General features: G+C 35.0%; 1 protein-coding gene across 3 annotated transcripts in view; it reads left to right on the top strand.

Moving 5' to 3' along the window:
• Positions 1 to 4,030: 4,030 nt before the first annotated feature.
• The window catches only part of LOC110029577 (DEAD-box ATP-dependent RNA helicase 22), a gene marked incomplete at its 5' end in the record, with an annotated part of 17,601 nt that continues 12,180 nt past the window's right edge, over positions 4,031 to 9,451 (top strand). For all 3 annotated transcript variants that reach the window (XM_020731928.1, XM_020731929.1, XM_020731926.1), the window contains 5 exon segments: positions 4,031 to 4,264; positions 6,741 to 7,022; positions 7,219 to 7,341; positions 7,518 to 7,960; positions 8,597 to 8,924. In XM_020731928.1, the coding sequence (XP_020587587.1) occupies positions 4,031 to 4,264; positions 6,741 to 7,022; positions 7,219 to 7,341; positions 7,518 to 7,960; positions 8,597 to 8,924 (1,410 nt within the window).

The raw sequence follows: 9,451 nt of genomic DNA, 5'->3' as shown, positions 1-9,451 counted from the left end.
GTTCGCGTTGTTCGTGTTTGGCTCGTCAATTTACCGAACGAGCCGAACACTAGCTTCTTAACGAGTCGAACACGAGCTGTTCGCGAACAACGAACAATTTTGACAGCCCTATAACTGACCAAGCAATTTAGAAAAGAAGATTTATTCTTTGATGAGTTGCTGCTCGCTCCATCCGCAATTTAGATAAGTTGCCGATTTGATCAATTTAAGTAGACTTGTGCTGAATATGTAAACTTGTTGTACTCATTTTGAGTACTTAATATATTTTATTCAAATTATAAAGACGAGACAACAACATATTTAATAATAATAAAAATGCTTCCACATAATTGCTAAACAAATTATCCAACAAATATAAAACAACAAACTTACAATTAAAGAACATTAATGTTGCATGCTTCCTTTGAAAGAGTAAGATACTCATTATGGAATGGACGGTGTAAACCAAATTGAAGGATGGCAATTAGATAGTGAGTTTGAGTCGTGGAAATACTCAATGCAGTCATTATGTAAATCAAAGAGCCCAACATCACGATTAAAGTTATTCAAATGATCAGAGAAGTATATGCAATTTGGCCTAATTTCAGAGACAGTGGTGTGATGTATAGAAAATGTCTGGTTACAACCTACAAATAAGGAACCATCCTTCAAATCCTTGATGGGGATCCACTGAGAGTAGGAGCAATTTGAAGCAACACCGGCTGGCACAAACTTAAAAACATTGAACTCAGACTGTCTTTATTATGCAAGTATCGTCAGCCACAATTTTAAAATAACCAAACCTCCTCTCGATTTTTATAAGAGTTCCAGACAAAAAACCGATATAGTTTTTGTAATAACAGTCTTTTAAATATGGTTTTTGTATTACTGGACAGATCAATTTAACATTTTCTCCATTAAGATTAAAGGACATCACCGCTGAAAAATGTGTTATTACATAAAACATTTGTTCTTCTTCATTAAAATAAATATCATCATACTCCTCATTATAATGTTTCGGTTGGTAAGGAGGTAGTGGCGGGCCCAAAACCCACGCCTGATCACCCGGTCTTGCTAAAGCCATTGATTTTTTATAATGATAGATAACAACAACAGTTCTATAAGAGTTGTTAGAGGAGAGAACGATCTTTTGGAAATGTACATCGCAGAGTCTTTCAGAGGACTTGACGTTGTTTCCGGGGACGGTCGAGAGGGATGGAAGGGACATTTCAACCTTTGTGAGGGGGTTGAAGAGACGAGGTTGCAGATCATTTTTGTCAAGTACCACTAGCCATCCGGTGCCTCAAAACCCTATAACTGACCAAGCAATTTAGAAAAGAAGATTTATTCTTTGATGAGTTGCTGCTCGCTCCATCCGCAATTTAGATAAGTTGCCGATTTGATCAATTTAAGTAGACTTGTGCTGAATATGTAAACTTGTTGTACTCATTTTGAGTACTTAATATATTTTATTCAAATTATAAAGACGAGACAACAACATATTTAATAATAATAAAAATGCTTCCACATAATTGCTAAACAAATTATCCAACAAATATAAAACAACAAACTTACAATTAAAGAACATTAATGTTGCATGCTTCCTTTGAAAGAGTAAGATACTCATTATGGAATGGACGGTGTAAACCAAATTGAAGGATGGCAATTAGATAGTGAGTTTGAGTCGTGGAAATACTCAATGCAGTCATTATGTAAATCAAAGAGCCCAACATCACGATTAAAGTTATTCAAATGATCAGAGAAGTATATGCAATTTGGCCTAATTTCAGAGACAGTGGTGTGATGTATAGAAAATGTCTGGTTACAACCTACGAATAAGGAGCAATCCTTCAAATCCTTGATGGTTAAAAACTTAAAAACATTGAACTCGACTGTCTTTATTATGCACGTATCGTCAGCCACAATTTTAAAATAACCAAACCTCCTCTCGATTTTTATAAGAGTTCCAGACAAAAAAACGATATAGTTTTTGTAATAACAGTCTTTTAAATATGGTTTTTGTATTACTGGACAGATCAATTTAACATTTTCTCCATTAAGATTAAAGGACATCACCGCTGAAAAATGTGTTATTACATAAAACATTTGTTCTTCTTCATTAAAATAAATATCATCATACTCCTCATTATAATGTTTCGGGTGGTAAGGAGGTAGTGGCGGGCCCAAAACCCACGCCTGATCACCCGGTCTTGCTAAAGCCATTGATTTTTTATAATGATAGATAACAACAGCAGTTCCATAAGAGTTGTTAGAGGAGAGAACGATCTTTTGGAAATGTACATCGCAGAGTCTTTCAGAGGACTTGACGTTGTTTCCGGGGACGGTCGAGAGGGATGGAAGGGACATTTCAGCCTTTGTGAGGGGGTTGAAGAGACGAGGTTGCAGATCATTTTTGTCAAGTACCACTAGCCATCCATCTTTGGAGCCGATGCAGCGGTGGCCAGAAATGTGGCTATTGAGGGAGGAAAAATCGTGATGGCTGTTGCGGCTATGTTCGATGGTAAGATCACAAAAGGTGAGCGTGTCGGAGGCCTCTCCGACAACACTGCATTGGAAGATGGGAGTTGTTGGCAATAGCCGAATTCCACGAGGTGCAAACAACGGAGAAGCAGATGATATCAACAATGGGTACGTGGGAGGAGATGCAACGGATGAGATCTACAGGGAGATCGGACCAAGCCATGGGGCGGCGAACGGAATAAGCAAAGCTACAATGTCTTCTACCTCTGCGAAGGTCCTATATATAATTGACTGTCATGATAGAAGGATGGTTTTGAAATTTATAATTTTGGAGTGAAGCTGGGGAAGGGAGTTTCTCCCGTACCTACATTCGTGTTTTAACGCCCAAACAATGTTAAAAATAGAGTCTTTACTTATTTAACAATTAAATACAAACCACTTAATTATTTTGTATTTACATAACAAACACCTGTATTTAAATTTTTACAATTTTACCACTTTACTTATAGAAGAAAAAGACGGTTTCATTTTTTAAAAAAATTAAATATTTTTAGAAATTAAAATGATGATATTTTTATGTTATATGAATTATATGAATAATATGATTTGTTTTATAATAAATGTGATTTTACATTTATCATGAATACTTTTCTTGTGTACTCAAAATAACATGTATATCCTTATAATTTTAATTTTTTTTTATATATTAAAAATTACTAAATTTTATTATTTTTAAATTTATTCGATCCAACGGCCTTGCTAAATGTGGCAGCGCTAACAGTTCAGAACGAAAGGGTGCCACAAAAGCACTAACACTTGTCTGACCTTCAATTAGTCTGCCCTGTTTGATTTTCCAATTCATAATGGTATAAGAAAATATCTATTATAACAAAAATTATATTAGAGGTTTATTTATTTATTTATTTATTATTTTAGACTATTGTTTTAAGGTTTATAATAGTATTTTTATTTTTAAAATTTTAAGAGATTAAAATATTTTAATTGTGTTTAGGAAAATAAATATTTCCATTTCGAATGCATTTTATATAACAATTAAAATCACTTATACTAAGGAAAAAATATTGCATCAGGACTCCGCACGTAGAGTTACGTGCCTCCGCACGTAGAGTTACGTGCAGAGTCCAATGAAATCACGTCATGTGGTGGTGACAGGAAAAAAATAAAATCTGCCGGTAACACAATAAAATATTCCTTCGTGTTATTCATGTGTTATTGAGTGTTATTATGGTGTTATTGTGTGTTATTTATGTGTTATTGTATTATTATAACACCTAGAATATTCCTAAAATACAATAACACATGAATAACATACAATAGTAACTGAATAACACGGAATAAGTATTGACGGACAATTATTTTTCTGTAGCTCTAACTGATATGATTTCATTGGACCTAATACAATAATTTTTCTTCAGACCCGACTCCTCTATGGCTAATAACTTATTTAAATATGTCCATCTGAAAGCCTGGAGCGCTATCACATTCCCACATGCATACACTTCGACATACTCTTCTCGGCTATATTTCACCGGCCGCCGGCGCGCCCCTCCCGACTATTTTCCTCTTCGGTCGCGCTCGCCGGTTTACCTCTCCACCGCAGCTCCGTTGGCATTTGATCGCGCGAACCTTCTCTTCTCAGCATAAGTCCGCGGAAGGAAGTGAGAAGGGCGAAGGTGGAAGCTTTTTCGCCGAGGAAGGCGTCTCCTGGCAGTCACTGAGAATCTCCGACCGCCTTATCCGAGCTCTCTCCGGCTTTGAGCTGCACAGGCCCTCTGGGGTCCAGGTAACGGGCTCTTCTTCTCTAGCGTCTTTGGGGTTAGCCTAGTGTTGTTTTCTGTGGCCGCTCGGTATTCCATTTCTGATGCTTGACGTAATTCCTGCACCGGAATTGTATGTAGTGTTTGTTGTTTTGTTGCCTGGGCTCTTATGACATACGAACCGCTCAATTCCTATCTATTTACATGTTCGTACATAAAAGAATGTGGCAGCGCTTATCCTTAGAGATCTAACAGTTCAGAAAGAAAGGGTGCCACAAAAGCACTAACACTTGTCTGACCGAGTAAAGCTATCCGAGCCAAAACCAGCAAGGCCAAAGCTGGCCGAGCCGTGAGACAGGCAAAAAGATGTTTTGAGCCCGAACGATTTAGTAAAAAACGAGACAAAGAGACATCTAGACCAACCATCATGGGATAACTGATCCGAAGAAAGAATCAATCCTCCAATAGAGGGAATATCCAATTCCTCAACATCTCCAACCATCATAGAACGTCCAGTGGTCCCTCATCAGTTATAAAAATACGACAGTCATACGAGATCAGTTGATCGACTCGTATTGATCAGGCTCAGCCAACCAAATTGATTTTGCCAACCAAGCTAAGCTGATCAAGCCAATCATATCGTCACGAAGCCAATTAAGCTTAGCAAGCTGAGTGCGAGAGTACCTGAGCAATAACCTCATATATATAAAATAACACTAGTGCCCCACCACAGACTCTTTTAAAGCAGGGACAAAAATATAATATCGTCATTGTATCATCTCTTCTATAAATAGGAGAATCATTTTATGAATAAAATAAGGCTTATCATTGTTCATTATTATTCACTCCTCTTCTTATTTACGCTCTATCCTTAGGTGTGATTTTCCTACAAATTAGGATTCAACAATTTATAACACCTAAATTTTACTTTTTACTTTTTACAGTTATCCACGCAAATCTTTCATGTCACATTAAAATACTACTATTTTAAGTTTAAAGAAGTGAAATACACTATTTCATGCATAAGTGGCAAATATGTAAAAATTGAAGTTTAGGTGTTAGATATGTAAATTCATAAGAAGTGATTGGTATGTATGTAAATCTTCCTTTATATTATTATTATCTATCAAATAGTTTTGGTGACATCTTATCTGTCTATTGCATAAATGTCATTAATCTATGTGCATTTTTGTGCATGCCTACATATCATCACCCGGTGTTAGCGAGAGATTTTAGCATCTATGCGTTTCTACACACGTTAACGTTACAAATCCATGTGTAGGAGATTGATACGGTGGCTATTGATCATGTTAGGTAACATACACAACACCCATCATGCACTATATATGTCTAGTCTCACTCATGAGAATTTTGATGTATGTATGTTCTTGCATGTTTTGTGATGTTGTTGTTATGCCATTATACATGTTGCATTACCATACAAGTGATCCTAAATGACTTTCTATATGAGTTATGGGTAATATAACTATTTGGGATTGCTAAGATTTGCTTATTGCCCCTATGTTTTTATTGTTGTGTGTGGCAAGGGAACTTTATGAGCTCCTTGTAAACCCTTATCCACGTCATTTACCATTAGCATAGGAGATGTTCACTAGTTTTAGTGCAGTACAAGATTCATCTCTTACATTTTTTTCTTATCCCTTCTTTAGTTTTAGGGAGGGGTGACCCTCTGCAATATGTAACTATAACTAATGGAAATTTATTCAATTGGTTTTGACGTTATGAATTTTCTCTCTCCTTATTTTTTATGTGAAAAAATTCACATATTTCTTTTGTTGTATTTACTTTATGACTGTGCGTGGAATCTTCATATGAAGTAAGAAAATATTTTATTTTCCTCCATGATCATGATATTCCAACATGCAACACTTTTCGTTATTGTCGTCATCATCATTGTAGAGACCTAAAATAAATTTTATGAGATCGTTATTAAAAACCTCAAGTAAATTCTGATACTAATTTCATGCTTTACTATTACTTTTCCTAGCCACTATGTAAGGTCAATCATCTGTAAAATAGAACCAATATGCATCTTTTATAAAATTTTGATTTTCTTTTGCCTTTGAAATCTATTATTTGTCACTTCGTCATGCTCAAACATTTTGATAACTTATTTTCAGACCTAATTTTAGTGCAATACTAATTTCAATGTTTTGATAACTTATTTTCAGACCTAATTTTAGTGCAGTACAAGATTCATCTTTTATGATATTAAAATACTATAAAATCATTCAATCTATGTCACTTTTTGTCCTTTGCATGGTTGAAGGATTAGTCCTACATTTCTCATCTGTGTAATTTTTTCCTCCCACTTATTGCTGACAACATTCCAAGGTCTCCAATTTCTTTTAACTTTGAGGTGTCATTGTATTTTGCATTTTTAATTGTGTAAATATTTACTTACTTGTGTTGAAGTTAACCCATTTTATTTGTATGTTATATTAATGTGTCTTAATTAATACATCCCTTTGGGCTTGGCAGGCTGCATCCATACCACATATACTAACAGGCAGTGATGTTATAGTTGCTGCAGAGACCGGTAGCGGCAAGACACACAGCTACCTGGTTCCTTTGATTCACAACTTGTGTGGAAATTCTGATCCTGAAACTAGTAGTGCTAAAGAAATTACTGAATCACGAAAAATGTCTTTGGTTCTTTGCCCAAATGTGATGCTATGCGAGCAAGTAGTTCAGATGGCAGACAGTCTTGTGGATGATTTTGGTAAACCACTCGTAAAAGTTGCTGCTGTATGTGGGCAACGAGTAAGCTCAACTACAAAAGCTTCTTTTTAAAGTGATCATCTGATTACCATAATCTGTAATGATTTATTTGATCACGTATCTTGTTGGGAGTTTGCTCCACATGTTTTAAGAATTTATCGTTGGATGAATTGCAAGTTCGTTTTTTTTCTCTATATTGTTTAAATCATATTTCTAATATTTGTCACTTAAACCACAGGGATGGCCTATAGCTGAACCCGATATTCTCGTGTCGACCCCAGCTTCTCTTTTGAACTACCTTTTTGAATTTGACCCCAAAGAAAGACGCCGCGATAGTTTCATACGCAATGTCAAATCCGTGGTAATTTCTTCTCTTGATTGTATTTCCTTTTATTGGAGTGGCCATCTTTAATGTTTCCTCCCAAGCTATTATATGCTGTGACTTCGTTTGTGTTTGCATGGTTGGGATGATTTACTTATGAAATATACATTTGGGTTCTTCAGTGCTGCTTATATAACAGTTTTGTATGCTCACAGGTATTTGATGAAGCAGATTTGCTTCTTTGCGGAAGCTTTCAAAACCAAATTATTCGAATAATAAATATGTTACGTTTCGAAGAGAAGCTGGTGTCTCAGATGCGAAACCCTGAAAACCATCTTTCAGATGATGTGAGTAAAAGACGAGAAACAAAGTTTGGATCCGAAGACGAGGAACAACTGCAGCTTGTCAGCGACCAGGATGTTGAGAGTGAAAATGATATAGTAAATTTTGAAATTTCGATGAACAATGTCAATGAGGTTGAGGCTCCAATTAAGGATTGGAGGAGAGTAAGAAAAGTTTATTTGCGCAGTAAGCAATATATGTTTGTTGCTGCCACCCTTCCAGTAAATGGTAAAAAAACTGCTGGTGGGTTATTGAAAAGGATGTTTCCTGATGCCATTTGGGTTAATGGGAATTTTCTTCATAAACACAATCCCAGGTTTGTACTATTTCCTTGGTCATACGTTATTGATCACAATGTCATTCTAATCCAGCTTTTATTTTGAGGAAGATTTACATACATAACACTCAATTCTTTCGTATTTACATATCTAACACCTAAACTTCAAGTTTTACAAACATATCACCTTCCCTGTGCATGAAAATGTTTATTTCAATATTTAAAAGTTAAATTTGTGGTATTTTTTAATTTGATCTGAAAGATTTAGTTGGTAAAAATGTAAAATTAAAGTTTAGGTTTTAGATAAGTAAATACATAAGAATTGGGTGTTATTTTTGTAAATGCCTCTTATATTTATGGTCATGTTTATCTGTGTCATTCAATTTTTTATTCTATCACGTCTATCCCTTATATTTATGGTCATGTTTGTCTGTGTCATTCAATTTTTTATTCTATCACGTCTATGGTTGTGCTAGTTGTCTGCAATATGTTGCAAATCATGCTTAATCTTAACATGTCATTTATAGGTTCTTCTGCTTATATCCACCTCAACAAAATTTTGAACCATTTTTCTTTTTCTTTACTATTTTTCTGAGAAAATTTTTGTGGCTGTCATGATTGATAATGTGACCAAAATATTGTGTTAATTTCCCTCTTATTTTTCCGTTCTTGTAGATTGGAACAAAGATGGATAGAAGTTACTACTGATACTAAGGTAGAAGCTCTTCTAAAGGCTGTAAAATCCTGTCATGTAAAAAAACTGGGAAGCTCCATTGATGATGTCTGCAGGACCATGGTGTTCACTAATACCGTCGCTGCTGCTGAATCAGTGGTTAAAATATTTCGTATTGCTGAAATCGAATGCTCTTCTTACCATAGTGAGAGTTCCCTCGAGGAACGGGCGAATAATTTGATAGATTTTCGAGAAAATGGTGGGGTTCTTGTTTGCACGGATGCTGCAGCTCGTGGTCTTGACATACCGAATGTTGCACATGTTATTCAGGTAATGGATTCTTTTGTAATGTGCTACGAATTTTGAAATTGCATACATTCTTTTTTTTTTCTCCAATAAATACCAAACCTGACCTACTTCGAGTTTTATGAACCGTTGATTTCCTACTAAACTTGAGTTGGTATGCATTTACTAAATTATTTAGGAAGTCTTACATACATAGCACTCAATTATTATATATTTTCATGTCTAACGCCTAAACTTGAATTTCTACATATATACCATCTTACCTATACGTGCAATGGTTTAGAAATGGTGAATTAAATTTGGATTTGAAGATGTATTGAAGTGAAGTTCTGGGTTTATATGAGATGTATATTGAAATTTGTGTAATTGTAAGTGGCATTCTAATAGTATTGTTCGCAAAATTTTTCATCAAACATTTTGATATTAATAGGATGTTAAATGATTAATAAAAAGTATTTTAATATTAAGACTTAGGAACGAATGATATTATCAAAATCATGCTAATTACAAAGCAATCAAATTTACGAGTTATTTCAAAAAATTGTCGGAAA

Source organism: Phalaenopsis equestris, unplaced genomic scaffold (assembly GCF_001263595.1).
Source record: "Phalaenopsis equestris unplaced genomic scaffold, ASM126359v1 Scaffold000595, whole genome shotgun sequence".
Taxonomy (NCBI): Eukaryota; Viridiplantae; Streptophyta; class Magnoliopsida; order Asparagales; family Orchidaceae; genus Phalaenopsis; species Phalaenopsis equestris.
The sequence above is the reverse complement of the archived record's forward strand: the minus strand, read 5'-3'. Positions and strand labels throughout refer to the sequence as shown.